Here is a 17,010-nt window from a genome sequence, read left to right on the forward strand (position 1 = left end):
TATCTTGCCACTAGCTTGATCCAATGCCAGATGGTAGCAACGGTGTTGGGAGATACCATTTTCAAATATCCAAGACTACCTTTGGCCAATTTGTAACATACTACCAGAGCCTCTCCACCAAAGAAAGTACAAAAGTCTTGCTCCCAGACCAGCCGGTTGTAGAGAATACTGTGTAGGAGGAACTTCTCCACTGTGGCCAAATGCGGATGGTGTATGGGGAAGAGTCTAATCCAGCTGAAAAGGTAAAACCTGAAATCCATGCCACCATTAAGCCCTCACTTGACATGTTTCCAGGCAAAATGTAGGAAAAGCCATTTGGCATTATTCCCATAGACACTTCCCATCTGTAGCACACAGCTTTCCTAGGTAGCCCTTCATCGGTTGCAAAATGCTCGTTTCCAAGAGTGTCTGAATACCACAAGAAATGAGTCAGTGGAACTTAGAAGAGTTGTTTGTCTGAGAGCTCAAAAATATGCTAGACACTGCACAGAGACACTGCCTCTTCCCCAAAGCTTACAATCTAAACTGACACGGGGCAGGTGAGGGCAATAAGGATACAAACAGGACAGAATAGGGAAGAGAGAGGACAAGAATTAAAGAACAGGATTATATGTTAGGGGTATCATCTTGTATATACAATGACCCGGTTTGTTTTTAAACTGTATTAGCTCACTTAAAGAATGTGAAAGTAATTACTGAAGTGGTTTGAGCATGAATGTGCAGTGTGCCATTATACACAAAGATACATTCATTTTTATAGTGGAAGGTAAATCTTTTAAGAGCATGTGTGTTGCATTTTGTCTCTAATTTGAGTGTCTAAACTCCAGAGGGAATAAACAGCTCAGTTAGTTTCTCTATCAGAAATTAAAAGTTGAGCCAGTTTGCTGAGTGAGAGAGTAGTTATATTTTTCTTAGTTTTCATTTTTAATAATGAATAGAAATAGCATTAGTTTGTCTGTTGTTGAAATGTAAGAATAAGTAGTTTTAATGAGTGAGGGTATATCTATACTGACGGCGGCAAAGTCGCCACCATCAGATCGATCTTTCTGGATCTATTGAGCGGTCAGTATAGACCCGCTCAATCGATCAGGAAGTCGACGCAGTAAATCCACCCCCTCAAGTGGCGTAGCGCTGCGTCGATGGGAATGCAGTTCCCGTCGGCGCAGTGCAGTGAAGACGGCGCGCAGAAGGGAAGTACAGCAGTCGATAGGAGTTACGCAAGCTACTCTGTGTAGCTTGTGTAACTCCCGTTGACTGCCGCTGAATTTACAGGTGAATGTAGACCAAGGCTAAGCAAATAGATTTGTAGAAAACACATCTAAATGATTTTAGTTTTCTATAAAGAGGAAACTAGAAAAAAATCCAAGATGAATATCATTTATGTAGAAGCTTTCATCCCACAGGGTCCCAAACTTCTTTAGCAAAGTGAAGAAACAGATATACAGAATGTGAACACTAACATGCAGTCATATCCGGAATGAAATGTGACCGCTATTTAAAAGAAGCAATTCTGTTGAACCGTTTAGTTCAGGAAGTAAAGATCCCGTATCCACTTAACACTGCATGAGGAATATAAAGAGGCAGAATTTAAATCCCCCGAAGTGGAATTTGGCCAAGATACGGGGGTTAACACCCAGTCTTGCAAAAACAGTGGCATCTATGAGAAGCACAAAGGAGGTATAGGACTGCAATTCTGGGTCTCATCCCAAAGACATTGTGATGGTTGAAGGGGTGCCCAAGACTGAGAGTCACCTTTTTAGCCCCTTGCCTCCAGTAATGCCACGTGTGGTGTTACTTCACCATCCCAACCTCACCCCGGTCTTTTAGATGGTACATTCTTCGGGGCAGGGACTGTCCTGTGTTCATATAGCACTGGGCAACCCAAATCTAGTTAATGTTGAATTATAATTCCCTTTTACCTGTCTTCCCCTTGTTTTCTGTCTGACACATAGGGTCTAAGGGACTGCCTTTTCTGAGTTGTTGTTTCTGATGTGCCTAGCACAATGGGGCCTTGGATGTTTCTAGGCAGAACATAACAGAAATTATTGCTCATCGGAAAAGGTGATGTGATTCCCCGAATGAAGAATGAAAGACTATTTGTTCATTGCTACAACTGTAGATGGAAAATAATATCTTATTGTTCTTAGGAATTGTTTATCATTGTTGAGTACATTGCTTGACTTCAACTTTCTAATATAATGAATTCTTATGACCCTTTTAATATTCTGATTGCTTTACAGACTGCTATATTGTCCTCTCTTTAAGAGTTGGAGTGGCTTTAAAATAGATTTTATAGTCTCGGCTCATTAATGAAATCCAAATCTTATCAATGCAGTCCTCATTAATACTAGATTTCCCAGCTAGTAAAGAACTCTAGCAGTTCTTATATGCTACTTGTATAAATCTAAACTGTATATAGTAAGTCAAGTCATGGCAGTGTGTTTCCAGGGGATATAGCGAGGCTAGGCTGAGAAATTATCTGGCTTTATTGCTATTGTACATTTTAATATGTAGATACAAGTAAAACCAGACCCATATATGTGCATTTAGTGGACATTAACATGATTGGGGCAACCCTGGCTAGTCAGTAAGATTCAGTTTTGTTAAACAGTTTATAGTAATAACTGATCTTTTTTTTTTCTTTTCAGTCTCCCAGAGTGAAAGAATCATTACAGAATTCTGAGGTAAGTTGTGCCTTTTGGAAGTTGTTTCTCTTTAAATCTGACACCTCCCAGTCATTGTCAATATCACAAGGAACATGTTCTTATTGGCCTCTAAAAATAATATCCTGGGGCTTGGAAGCTAATTCCTATTAATAAACCTCCCTAGAAGGTGAATCACTGACTACGTAGAGTGAGATCCTAGCGCTAATCTTAACAAAGCTTTATAGGGAATGTTGTTTTCAATTTAGTTTATCATGACAAAGGCTCATCTGGGTAGTGAATTAGTTGCTATGTTCACTCTCCTTTGTGGGCATCTTCTCTGATGATTTTCCCGTCAAACAAAATCGTGAAGATTTTTACTGCTCTCCAGCTTTGAGATTGAATCCACTATTTCAAAATCTGTCAAGTCCTTCTTATCTCTTCCCTCCAAACATCTCAGTCAAAGGGTATGTTAACTCTGCAACTCAAAACCTGTGGCTGGCCCACCCCAACTGACTTGGGCTCTGGTTAAGGGGCTGTTTAACTGCGGTGTAGATGTTTGGGCATGGGCCAGAGTCTAGACTCTAGGACCCTGTGAGGTGGGCCCAAACGTCTACACCGCAGTTAAACAGCCCCTTAGCCAGAGCCCTGCGAGCTGGAGTCAGCTGGCACAGGCCAGCCACAGGTTTTGAATTGCAGTATAGACATACCCAAAGTGCCCATTTAACAGGACCTGGTCTGACTCGTTCTCCGCCTTCAGCTAAGCCTCTGAGCTAGCTCTTCAATAGTCTTTCACAGTTGGTAACAAAGCAAGAATTGAATGACAATTAAAAATCTTGCTTTAGAACTCTTTGCAGTCTGCGAATCTTAAACAAGAATGTTGTTAGTATCTCTTAACTGTTAGCATATGGTTGCTTGCTGATTCAGTGAGTAGGTATTACTTATTTCCTTCCCAACACGCATGGGATGTTAAACTGGCATATCTTGTAGAATTCTGCCTAGGTTTAGCCTGTCCTGTTCTACCTTCAGTTTGCAACTGAGAACTAGTTATAGAGAGATGACCTGAAGCCATCTCAGAATGGAGGTCAGAAGATTTATAGTTGCAATAACTCACACTTCACCCATCCTTCTCCCCTGGGGAACTGATTAGGTTCTTTCTTTGCCGTTTCCTCTTTGGCCAGCCACTAGAGCATTAAATCTATATCTCCAGTCCCAATCAGGCTGCTGTGTGCTTTGAAGAGCTTGCACTCTGTCTGTGTTACCTCTGAATTGAATGCTGAACTGTTTTGACAACAGTACATCTTAATACCTGGAATCATATTTGTTTGGAAAGAGATAATTATCTACGAAGATTTAATTCTTCACTGTGTTGTGCCTTTCCCCTCTGAAAGGAATCACAAGACAGTTTTATTAAAGCAATGTAAGAGGCTGACCTGATGACTTGGCAAATGAGACATGTCAATAATGCTCATGTTCCAAGAGAATGGAGACTACAGTATGTGGTAATATCTTCTAGGGGAGAGCTCGGTTTGTATTACTATGTAGCATTCAGTCCTTAGTTTCTTGTCCAAGATCCATGGTAATAGAGAGAATGAGCATTTCAGGGGATGATGGGGGAGAAGAAGAATCATCTTCTAGAACGAGAAGCCGAAGTCCTTTGACTCCCACTTGGATCTGAGTTAGTGGCTTGAGGGGATGGACGTGGAGTTGGCAATAGTTGTGTTTTGGCAAGCAGGGTCGCCGTGCACTCATGCCTAACCACCTCCTCTCAATGACATTCCTTCTCTCATAAAACGTCTTGTTGTAGCTGTTCCCACCAGCTGAACCCACAGGTCATTTACTCCATGTTCCAGCACAGACTCCTGCTCAACTACCTCAGCCAGCAGGACAAGCACCTGCACAACCTTCTCAAATTGCTGTCCCTCCACCTACTCAGGTTCCTCCAGCAGCAGGGCAGGTAAGGCTACACACCCTTTATACACATGTTCAGTTTTGTAGGAGACCCTCCTTAAAGTATCAGTCCCACTAGAATTTACTTAAGCCAGGAAAGCTGCCTGTGGTGAGTTGTATTAGCATGGTGAATTGACCAATTGCGTAAGAGGAGAAGGCAGGCCCTGGTGCTTGAGGTGCAAAGCTGTGCACAGTCCTGCAGGGATCTGCTGCTCCTGGGTTCTCATTCTCTGAACCAGTAGTGACTTTCTTTCAGACTCTTGAGTCTGGAGAAGCAAAGAGGGGAGTGCCTAGCTTAGATCAGCAGCTTCTTGTTTAAAGGAGACCAAGGGAGTAACATGGACTAGGTTCTAAACCAGGTTCTGGCCAGATCTTTCAGCAGCATCAGAGCCTCAAGGGCATGTCTAGAAGGAGTAGTAGGAGGAAGCTAGAGGTGGAGGAGGAAGGTTTTCCAGGCTCTGAAAGGAATGCAGGACACATGCATTGAAAAAGCCTTTGTATTAACACAAGACTAGTAGAGAAACCACACTTCCCTGTGGTTTTGAGTTTGAGGCTGTTTTTTGACAGGCTCCCATCTGGTGCAGAAGAGAATTGATGTCTGTGGAAAATTTAAAGCCTGGCTAAGTCATACAAATCATAATTCTGTTCTGAATTGTTTTTAGTGCAAAGCCCAGCTAGGAGAGCCTACCCAGGAAGGAAGAAGTGAACTCTGGTTTCTTGGGCTGAAGGGGGGACAGGGAAATTACCAAAATAATCCATTCCTAAGATATTTGGAATAGGTCTTGCAGTTGGCTGTCTTACAATGCTGCTAAATTTGCCAGACTATTGGTACTTCTAAATAAAAGAAACTAATGTTCATATTTCCAGTTGGAGGAGGCATTTGAATATTAGAAATGATGAATTAACATGCTCTAGCTAATAGCCCCTTAGAGAAGTTTGGCAATGCTACTAGTAAAAGTAACTCTGGTCTTCATTTATTCCTAGGAACTTTCCTTTTTTTTTTAAGTAGAACTATCTCATTGCACTTAATTTTTATTTCCATTTTAAAGATAACCATTACTAACAATATATTAGTCTTAAATTTTTAAGTCTTAAAGAGTTCACATTGGAGTAGATATTCACTTTGCTGCATTAAATGGTAGCTTTTGTGCTTGAATCAGTATCTTTGATGCCTTTTTAAATAGGGCCAGCATTGAGATCCTGATTTTTTCAGAAAAGAGAATGAAATTGGTATTGGATGGAGTGAAATACCTCCTTTCTCAGTCAAGTTGTTAATTTTTAAGTTCCTCGAAAGAGAGAGTGGTTCAGATGAAAAAAGAACTTGGGTAAAGTTTCATGCTTTGTCAGCCTACTATACTGTCTCCTAGTGCTGCAAGTTAAAATCTCTTGTGCAGCATGTGAAATACAGACCAAGATTTAGACAATGAAAGAGCAATCAATTTTTTTCCCCTCCAGAGTTTGATAAAACAATGTATCCCATTACTAAAATCTACCACCAGCAGTATAAATATCTGGAAATGTACTGCTGAAGAGTATGAAGCAGACATGATCTGACTACAAGCACAAATAATCAGCAGTAATTCAGAAGTGGAAAATGGGCAGATAAGCTACTTCTAGAACTTTTTAAAATCCATTTAGTTAGGGATCCATGAAGCAACCAGACATTCAGGAATGTACATCTAAGTCCCTACTAATCTGTAAATCTAATCTTGTTTTATGGGTAGTGGCTAAAATGTTCTAAATCACCTGAGTCTCACTGAAAGTCAGTGGGGCTTAAGGCTCCTAAAAAACTTAGATGCTTTTGAAGAATTTGTCTTGTGTTTTCAAAAAGCCATGTAGGACATCTTGAGGCAGGGTATAGGAAATCTATTATGATTTATCAAATATCTTGTCTATCAACTAATTTTTCGGGCACATTTGGTTTGTCTGGAATCTATTTGATAAATGCATTGAAAAATTTCTGAAGCCTCTGGCTAATTTCCAGTGTCTCTGAAAGGCAAATAATTGTTCCACTATTTATTTCTTCTGGAGACAATTCCAGACAGGATTGTCTTTCTAAATATTACTACATAGTATAGTTCACTTGTACATTAATATTCCTCTTGTTTTGGTTTTCATTGTGCTTTCAGTATTCCAATGAGTGGTTATATGCCCACACATTGCATGGTATTTGATAATTGTATGATATTCAGTGTTTATGCTCAATTATAGTCTGTGTTTTGTATTTTTAAAACCAGGGGTATGCGGGGAGGAGCAGGGTAGTGCTAGTTGACTTTAAAATAATCCATTCCCATTTTAGGCACCACCTGCCCCTGCTGCAGCACCAGTTCAGGAGGATATAAAAGTCCCCATCAGTCTTGTCCTAAGGTTAAGGTAAGTGCACTACTATGGAACTGTTGGAAAGGAAGGCAGTGTGAATTAATGGGTGGGGCATGGTCTGTTAGGGTAGGGAGCTCTGGAATTGTAATCCTGGATTCATCACTGAAACATTGTTGCCTTGAGTAAGCCATATAACCAGTTTTCCCCATTTGTAAGACCCGGATAACTTTACATATCCACCTCAAAGCAATGCTGTGAGGATGAATGTTTGTAGAATGTTCTAGAAGTGTCGTTAATTTCATAGATGGTCATGTCTTTCCCCTTGTTGAATTGAAGGGATGGTGGTCATTTGGTTTCCATCCCAGGCCCTTAACTGGGACCCACACTGAGCTGGAGGGTATGAGGAAAACCAGGAGGCCAAAATTCTTTTATTCAGACTCCTCCTTGCAGCTTCACAAATTCTGTATCCCGAAAGGTCTCAGTCTTGGTGAAAAGCATACCAAACTGTGTGGTAGGTAAGAATGAATTATCCCTGTTTTCCCCATGGATGTTCAGGAATCATAAGTGGCTTAAAACAACGAAAATCACACATGGTACCTGATCTCTTGTGAGCTGGCTCAGCTTTAATGGGATTCTGTGTTGGCATGTTGGGAGTGTCTTATGGAGTAGCAGCCAGCAGTCTGCACAGGAAACTTGACATTGTTGTACTGAATGGCCTTTCGTTGTGCTTGCTTAAACACAACCGTGTAATTAGCTAACTTCGTAGGGAGAGTGGGAGAGAGTGGAAACCCTTCCTAAAGTTCAGTGCATAAGTTTATCAGCTCATTTATAACTGTTTACCACTGTGTGCAGTGCCCTTCCATAGTTAGGAACAAGAAAGAGAAAACCGTGATAAGTACAATCTAAATTGGTAATATCAGCAGTACCGCTAAAGAACCTTCTACTCTCATGAGTCTCATGAGGAGTACCTTGACTGAGAGCTGGGAGAAGGATGGTCTTGTGGTTAAGGCACTGGACTGGGTTGCTGAGATCTGGGTCTGCCAAAGACTTCCTACGCAAGTCAATTAATCTCTGTGCCTCAGTTCTCCGTTGGCAAAATGGGGATAATACTTCTCTACCCTGCAAGGATGCTTCAAGGATAAATCCATTAATGTCTGTAAGGTGCTCAGATGTTGGAGTGAGGTGAGGGGCGGACCTCATAAATACCTGGGTAGATGGGCCTTATGTATCCTGAGTATCGGCAGGCTCTGGCTCTGTCAAGCCAATGGGGGGAACAAATTCCTAAGTAGAAAGCCCTCCACCGAGAGCTTTGCCCCCCGATGCAAATCCAACTCTCTGTGCATCCCTTTTAGAGTAGCTGGTATTTAAACAGTAAAATCCAGTTATCGTTTTAAAACTGATTTTTGAATGATTTTTATGTACTTTCAACCAGAACACTGCAATCCCCAAACAGTCTGAAATAAACTCTGTGAAACATCTGTTCTTCCTTGTAATTGGTTAAAACTGTGTATTCTTACCACAGGAATTCAAAGAAAGAACTTAATGATATCCGGTTTGAATTTACCCCAGGGAGAGGTGAGAAGCTGTGAAAATTAAATGTATTGAATAGGCAGTGGTGGGGGAAGCCTACCTTCTGGGGTTTTTTTTGGTCAAAGTATTGAAATGAAGAGCATGTGGAAATCCAAGCAGAGGTTCAGATTGAGGCATGTGCTCTATTGGAGTGTACTTAGAATCATAGGACTGGAAGGCACCTTGAGGGGTCTTTTAGGCCAGTCCCTTGCATTCAGTGCAGGACCAAGCATTATCTAGACCATCCCTGACAGGTGTCCGTCAAAGCTGCTCTTAAAAATCTCCAATGCCTGAGATTCCACAACCTCCCTAGGCAATTTAATCCAGTCCTTAGCTACCCCTGACAGTAAGGAAGTTTTTCCTAATGTCCAACCTAACCACCCTTGCTGAAATTTAAGCCCATTGCTGCTTGTCCTGTCCTCCAAGACTACCAATTTTTCTCCCTCTTTCTTGTAATAACTTTTTATGTACTTGAAAACTGTCACCTTGTTCCCCCTCAGTCTTTTTTTTTCCAAACTGACCAAACCCAATTTTTTCACTCTTCCCTCATAGGTCATGTTTTTTAGACTTTTCATCATTTTTGCTGCTCTTCTCTGGACTTTCTCCAATTTGTCCACATCTTTCTTAAAATGTGGTGCCTAAAACTGGACACAATGCTCCAGTAGAGGCCTAATCAGCATGGAGTAGAGCGGAAGAATTACCTCTCGTGTCTTGCGTACAACAAACACTCCTGCTAATACATCCCAGAATGTTTGCTTTTTTTGCAACAGTGTTCCATTGTTGACTTATATTTAGTTTGTGATCCACTATGACCCTCAGATCCCTTTCTGCAGTACTGCTACCTAGGCAGCCAGTTTGTGTGTGCAACTGATTGTTCCCTCCTTAGTGGAGTACTTTGCATTTCTTCTTACTGAATTTCATCCTATTTACTTCAGACTGTCTCCAGTTTGTCCAGATCGTTTTGAATTTTAATCCTATCTTCCAAAGCAATTACAGCCCCTCTCATCTTGGTATCATCAGCAAACTCTGGAAGTGTACTCTCTATGCCATTATCTAGATCATTGATGAAGCTATTCAACAGAACTGGACTCAGAACTTATCCCTGTGGGACACCGCTCAATATGCCCTTCCAGCTTGATTATGAACCACGAGTGATTACTCTCTGGGAATGGTTTTCCAACCAGTTGTGCACCCACCTTATAGTAGCACCAAATAGGTTGTATTTCCTAGTTTGTTTGAGGTCATGCGAGACAGTATCAAAAGCCTTACTAAAGTCAATATATACCACTTCTACCTCTTCCCCCCATCTACAAGGTTGTTACGCTGTCAAAGAAAGCTATTAGGTTGGTTTGACATGATTTGTTCTTGACAAATTCATGCTGACTGTTACTTATCACCTTATTATCTTCAAGGTGTTTGCAAATTGATTAATTATTTGCTCCATTATCTCTTCTGATACTAAAGTTAAACTCATTGGTCTGTAATTCCCCGGGTTGTCCTTATTTCCCTTTTTATAGATTGACACTATATTTGCCATTTTTCAGTCCTCTGGAATCTCTCCCATCTTCCATGACGTTTAAAAAATAATTACTAATGGCTCAGATATGTCCTCAGTCAGCTCCTTGAGTATTTCATCAGGCCCGGATGATTTGAAGGCATCTAACTTGTCTAAGTAATTTTTAACTTGTTCTTTACCTGTTTTAGCATCTGATCATACCTCATTTTCACTGGCGTTCATTAAGTTAGCTGTCCAATTTCTAGTAAAATTTTTGGTGAAAACTGAAACAAAACGGTAATTTAGCACTTCTGCGCCGCTGCGCGCGCCCGCCCCCCCCCCCGCTCGCCCCCCGATTAACGGGCCCGTTCTTGGTTTTCCTTTTGCTTCTAATGTATTTGTAGAATGTTTTCTTGTTACCCTTTATGTCTCTAGCTAGTTTAATCTGTTTGGTGCTGTGGCCTTTCTAATTTTGTCCCTACGTGCTCATGTTGTTTATTTTCATCCTTTATAATTTGACCTAGTTTCCACTTTTTGTAGGACTCTTTGGAGTTTCAGATCATTGAAGATCTCCGGATTAAGTGGGGGTGGTTTCTTGCCATCTTTCCTATGCAGTGGGATAGTTGGCTCCACTTATTAAATGCTTGAGATATTCAGAACAAGCTGCACAGTCATTCTGATTGTGCTTTCTTGGAAGTTTGGTGCTGAGGCAAGGGGGCATGCTTTTAAAGTACGTCCCTTTGGAAAAACAGCAGTGGAGAGAAGGCTAAAGTGCTGCCTCAGACCAAGTCCAGTTCAGAGTTCTACAGTGTGATCCACAGCCTCCAGACTACAAGTGACAAGATATAATGCTCCAGGTGACAGGCAGCTTGGCTCAAGCCGGAACGAAGTATGCTGGGATCTGCATTTTACAAGTCTCTTGCCTCCATACTCAAGATGATGGCCTCAGGGTCCCTTGATGTTCAAGATCGGATTTTTTTTTAAAAAAAAAAAGATAATTCCCTTTGAAAGAGAACATATCTTGGGGAAGTTCTCTGGCCTGTGTTGTAAAGAAGGTCAGACTAGATGATCACAATGATCCCTTCTGGCTTTGGAATTTCTGAATCTATGAATGCAGGATTTGCAGGCTGCTGGGTTGACTCCTTCAATCTGAAGGTTCTGGGTGTTGCTAGAATAGGGTAATTAAGGTGGTACAATATAGCTTATTTTAAATAGTATCCACCTCTTAGGTTTGGCCAACAGGTTTGGGGATAGAGGCAGAAGTGGATATTTATAGAAGTCTCTAGTGGCCTTACATTTGCCTGGCCACCTGTCCATACAGACCCAGGGTAGAAAAGAAGCAAAACTGTAAATGACGTATTATAAGTGCCTTCTAAAGTGACTAGTAATTCTTCTAACTCATCCAGCTCAGCGAACTTTTATTGTATCATAAACTATAATTTCTGCCTCTCGATTTGTGCAGGCTTTAGTTTTGTTTTAAGAATTACCTTTTGTCCAATGTCCGATTCCCGGATCATTTGGGTTAGTGAGAAACTTGATTGTCCAGTGGTGCACCTCTGACTTAGTTGTCTGAGTGACAATAATGTAGGTTGTCCCAGAGTAGTTGTAATATAAACTGAACAGTACTTATCTTTGTCCCTTGCAGATACTGCTGATGGTGTGTCTCAAGAACTCATCTCAGCTGGGCTTGTTGATGGCAGAGATTTAGTAATAGGTAATTACAAGTGATGCTGTAGTATTTGTCTCTATGAATATTTATGCTTTACAATAATCACATTTAGATATATAGCATGTGGAGAATGACCAGATCTTTAGGTACTGAGTTCTCCTGGGAAAGCTCACCTAGGCCTGATTCTGTATTTCATACTTGGGCAAAACTGTCATTAATTCCAGTAGTTTTGCCTGAGCATGCAGGTTTGGGCTCCAAATTTCATAGAGAACATGTCCTAGTTGGAAGAATTGTGAAGAAAAGGTTCTGTTGACTGTAACTGTAACACAGGCTAAAATAAACAGAATCTAGTCAGTGCAGTGGACACACTTGCCTTTCACCTCCTTTTGCTTCTGCAGGTCCTTGGCCAGTGTCCCATTTTGGAACAGGAGTAGATCCATGTGCACTGCAGAACTTTTAGTATGTGGTAGCAAGATCCACACAGACGGCAGGCTAGTGCGGGGTATATTTACATCCCAGCTTGCTGCAAACTAAGTGTTTGTATAGACGAGCCTGAAATGCCTACCTCCCACAATCATTTCCTAAACTAACACATCCTCTTAAATGGCGGATATTACTGCTAAAACTAACAATCTACATTGCACAAGCACCTCTCTTCAGCTGTAGCATGCTGAACTGTATTTCACAGGGACTGGTTTTGAAAAGGGGCCCACCCCAGCCTCCCTCTTAAAAGGCAGAAATGCTGCCAGCTAGTAGCTAACGTGATTTGCCGGTGCAATCAGGCATTTAAGATGGCACCTGCATAAACAGGGGTTGCTTTTCAGAATCAAGCTATGTTTGCAGTTTAAAGGTGTAGAGTAAACATAACTTATTTTACCTATGAGGATTTCATACATTAACCTGTATTTTTAAAGTATTCTGAGTGTGTACAGTATGAGTAGTGTTTAAAAAAAGTCTAATGGATTTAGGATTAACTCTATCTAGACTGTCCTAATATAACTTTTGTGTGTGTTTCAGTTGCAGCTAATTTGCAGAAAATTGTGGAAGAGCCCCAGACAAACAGATCCGTCACTTTCAAACTGGTATTTATTCCTGTTCCCTTGTTAAGCAAGATGCCATTTTTGTAAATAAAACACTGCACCCTTAGCGACAAGCTTCCTGAACCCCTTGCTTGCTTCCTGAATTTTTCAATCAGAGGATTGAAATAGGGTAGTGGTATTATCTGGACTTGAAAACCCTACTTGCCCAGGAAGAGTAGAAATGTTTTGGCTGGGTAAGAGGTTAGTAGGCTTAACCCTAAAGCGAATAGGTGTTGGCGAAACTGTTTTTGAGCCCAGCTCTCCATAGCTGAAAAATACTCATGTGTAAACTTCAGACGCTGCCGTCTGCTGAACATGATGCAAAGTTGTCCCGTACCTGCTCCTTCCCCAGTCTAAAACTCGTACAGGTCAAGCTATAAATAATGTATGACACAGTGCTATTGAGTTTTACTTTTCTGTTATGTTCCCAGGCATCTGGTGTTGAAGGCTCGGATATTCCTGATGATGGCAAACTTATAGGATTTGCACAGCTCAGCATCAGCTAAACTGCAATCCCAGGAGACGTTTCCCTACCGAAAACCTACATGCGCATATTTCTAATGCTTCTGTTGACCTGAAAAACAAAACAAAACAAAAACCACTACTGCCAAAGAATTGAACTACAGCCCCCGTTCTATGAGCTTTAAAGTTTTTCCTAAATAGGATCACAAACCTATTCAGCTTCCTGAAATTACTGATTCCGTTTACTGCTTTTGTAAACAACTCTCATATGTTTTTATATCTCCTTCATCTCACACATGCAGACCCAACACTTCATTGCCTGCATGGTCATTTTATTATTGCCTTACTTTAAAAAAATAAATAAATACTACTGAGTACGAAACAGGGGTTCCACTACTCTAATCACAGCCTAAATGTTTGCTTACATGTAGTTTCATTTGTTACACTTGCTGTTTTTGCACAAGTTTAATGCTAAAAGGCCTTTTTTTGTTTGGGTTGAGCTTTTTTATTCTTGGACCTGCTTTTAACCTTGCATCTGACATGGCAATGGAGGCTGGCGTGCTGGGGAATCTGACTTATCTTCGGGCTGTGCTTTTAAAACTCAATGGATTTGAATGCTGACATCTAAGAAAATGAGCCAAGTCTTAACAGTGGGACAGCTAAAATTTTCTTTCATCACATTTCTGAGAGGTTGCTCGATACTGAGATCTTAGGTGCCAACCATTTATTCATCTGCCCCTTTGATAAACTGCTAATAGCCTTTTTTCTCCCCTCCCATCCACATTAGTGCTAAGTGTGGCACTGGGGCAGAACCTCTTAATTCACCATGATCAGGTTATTAAAATTGGTCTTTGATTCTACATCCTCAGCTGTAGTCCATGCTTAAAGTAGAACTAGGAGGCTTTCCAGGAACAGACCTTTCAGGTAGATTAGTAACACAGTCATTTTTACAAAGGAGAGGAAATCCATGCTGCTGGTGCTCTTCGAAAGCCGGCGCATTGAATTATTCTTTAAAACCAATCCCTCTGCCCTGCTGAGAGAATCCTTCCTTATGTGCTTTGCAAACAGGTACATGTGGAACCATCCCTGTTCTGTTTTACAGCAATAAAAGTATTGCCAGTGGATGTATACTAGGCAAGCAAGCTCTGGACCTTGTGTCCATCCTGCACTAACTGCTTGGGTTTTCAGATGTCTTCTCAACCCGAGTGTCGAAGTTTGATCAGGAAGTCACAGAAACCATGTAACTCACATTTAGGTTTCGTTAATATGTGGTGTTTAATTTGAATTTCTACATAAATAATATAAATTATACTTTCAGTTTAGAAAAGACACTTGTAATGCAATATGTGAATAATAAATGATGTTGATTTTTTTTCCTACTGTTTCACAGTTCGCCTTTGTATCTGCTCTTGGCTTTGAAGTGTTTTATACAATTAAATTGTAGGCCTGTAATTTAACACAGAATATGGAAATATGTTCTGTTTCCATCAGTTGCATAACATACAGAAAGGAGTGTTAAAATGGGACAACTGGGTTCAATTAGGACTTTTTTATTTCTAAGTCTTGTAATGAACAATATATATTTATATATTTTTCTCTATGAGCAGCTATGGAAACTTCCTAACTTTTGCATGGTTTTATACTGCACTTGTTTCTTTAGCCTGTAGTTTAATATTTTCCTACTGGGACTGCCAATTATGCACAATCCCATCACTAAATGAGTGCAAAGGGAGGGAACGGGAGAAGAGGGTGAGAGAATCTGAGCAGCGTTGAAGTGCTGAGTATGAGAGCGAATAAAGGAATGTAAAGCACATGACAATTTTTAAAGTAATGGGGTGGTTAGTTCTGATTTAAAACGTGTATGAAAAGTTTTGGCACCTTTTCTTGTTGTGTGATGCAAAGCACGCTCATGGCTTATCCTCTAAAGTGCTTATTGGCTTTGGAAGAGCAGTTGTGATCTGCACATTCATGAAGGCCAGTGGGTGATAGCTTCTTTCATTTTTAAATCTTAGAATATGGAGACCAAATAGTCTTGGTACAGTATTACTTCTCTTCTGCCTGCATGTCATGCATACCTCGCTGTTCATTTGCGCACTGGTGCTGAGAAATGTTGGACTCAAACTGCTCCAATGAAACAATGCAGTATCTATTTATTAAATTCTCTCTGGCCCTCCCTAATCCAGAACTAGCAGAGACAGTGAGTTCGCACTGACATTGAGACTTCTACGTTTTTTTAAATTAAAAAAAAAAAAGCAACTCTAGTGTATTTGAGATTAGATCTCTAGACCTTTTTGGTAGTCATTCAAAATTTTGCTTGGGATACTACAGTGCTAGATAATTTTGTTTCTGAGGTTATTAAAATAAGTGCCAATGCTGTTCATAAAAAATATTTTTTTTAACATGTCATTAATGAATTTGGGTTTTGGTAAATTCTGGTCTGAACCTAGGACCAGGTGGTATTTTTTTAATTTAGTTGATACTCTAAGGATAATGCTACATTAATGAAACCAGGTCCTCTCCACAACTTTGTTGTGTTGTAGATTATAATGAAAGATGTAAAATATTCTACCTTTTTTCTTTTGACTTTGTACTTTATTGCATGTATCTCTAATTTTTAATCAATAAAGAATAAATTGCCCATGGCCATGCATTAGGAGCCATTTTGTTTTCAGAGTTGCTTCTGACATTGCATATTGGAAAACTGGGATACGGGGCTATCATAGATAACAGAATTTATGTACATAACAACCTTAGAAGCTCATACCCTGACTCTCAAAGTGAAAAAAGTATTAATGTATGTCTACACTGTGAATTGAAACCTGTTTTAAGCAATAACCTGCAGCACTGAGTCTGAGCCCGTCAGCTGACTCAGGCTTTCAAGGTTTTGGCTAGTGGAGCTAAAAATTGCAGTGCAGACGTTTGGTCTTGGGCTGGAGCCTGGGCGCAGAGACCTTTCCCACTCCTGGGGACTCAGGCTGGGCTATTGCCCAACCCTGATTGTCTACGCTGCAATTTTATAGCCCCGTAGCCCAACCCCTGCGAGATTGAGTCACAGCCACGCCCCAGGTAGACATACCATTAATGGGGATGGGTTGTGAAGAATCGGGGAGGATAGACCAATGGTTCCCAACCTGTGGCCAGTGGGCCAAAAGTAACCGGTGGGATCTTTCAAAGTGGCCCACTGCTCCCCTCTCGCTTGCTGCAGCAGGGAGCTGCTGCCTAGGGACCCAGGTGGAGTACACAGGGTTACAGGATGCATGCACTTTCCCTGCTGCAGCCACAGGGACAGGAGATCAGCGCTCCCCTTCCCTGGCTCCAGTAGAGAGCAAAGCGCTGCGTCTGGGTCCATAGGTGCTGGGGTCCCTGCTGGAGCCAGAGGGAGGGGAGCACTGATTTCCTATCTGCCTGGATGCAGAAGGGAGCCACTGCCTAGAGACCCAGGTGGAGTGCACGGGGCTACAGGACTTGTGGTTTCCCTGCAAGTGCAGCAAGGGGGACTGGAAATCAGTGATGAAGTAGCCTCCTTGCTGAATTCCTGCCATCTGGCTGCAGGGGGGGAGGCAGCTGGCAGAGACTGGTGGCCTTTCAGGGTTGTAAAAATGGTATCTGTGGCCCTCAAGCCAAAAAGATTGGGAACCACTGGATAGATGAATGCACTAGGCTAGGGTCTCACCTCTGCCAAGCTGGGATCTAGCATGGTGTTCAGGATAACAGCAGAACATCTAAACTCATGCTTAATAAATTGGTCCTCGTTATAAAAATGCTGTATGACGGGGCACAAGAAGTTTCCCCTAGGCTGTTACAAAGGAGGATTTGAAGTGCTAT

The 17,010-nt window shown here is 41.3% G+C and overlaps 1 protein-coding gene across 3 annotated transcripts in view; it reads left to right on the top strand.

Moving 5' to 3' along the window:
* OXSR1 (oxidative stress responsive kinase 1) overlaps positions 1-15,827 on the top strand; it is a 115,302-nt gene extending 99,475 nt beyond the window's left edge. For all 3 annotated transcript variants that reach the window (XM_067566182.1, XM_067566184.1, XM_067566183.1), the window contains 7 exons: positions 2,649-2,684; positions 4,450-4,599; positions 6,892-6,965; positions 8,434-8,486; positions 11,621-11,689; positions 12,662-12,726; positions 13,155-15,827. In XM_067566182.1, the coding sequence (XP_067422283.1) occupies positions 2,649-2,684; positions 4,450-4,599; positions 6,892-6,965; positions 8,434-8,486; positions 11,621-11,689; positions 12,662-12,726; positions 13,155-13,229 (522 nt within the window). In that variant the 3' untranslated portion in view covers positions 13,230-15,827. The remainder of the gene's footprint in view (positions 1-2,648; positions 2,685-4,449; positions 4,600-6,891; positions 6,966-8,433; positions 8,487-11,620; positions 11,690-12,661; positions 12,727-13,154) is intronic.
* The last annotated feature ends 1,183 nt before the right edge of the window (positions 15,828-17,010 follow it).

The sequence above is a fragment of the Emydura macquarii genome, unplaced genomic scaffold (genome assembly GCF_026122565.2).
Source record: "Emydura macquarii macquarii isolate MOO-44397 ecotype Brisbane River unplaced genomic scaffold, CSIRO-AGI_Emac_v2 contig_2742, whole genome shotgun sequence".
Classification (NCBI taxonomy): Eukaryota; Metazoa; Chordata; order Testudines; family Chelidae; genus Emydura; species Emydura macquarii.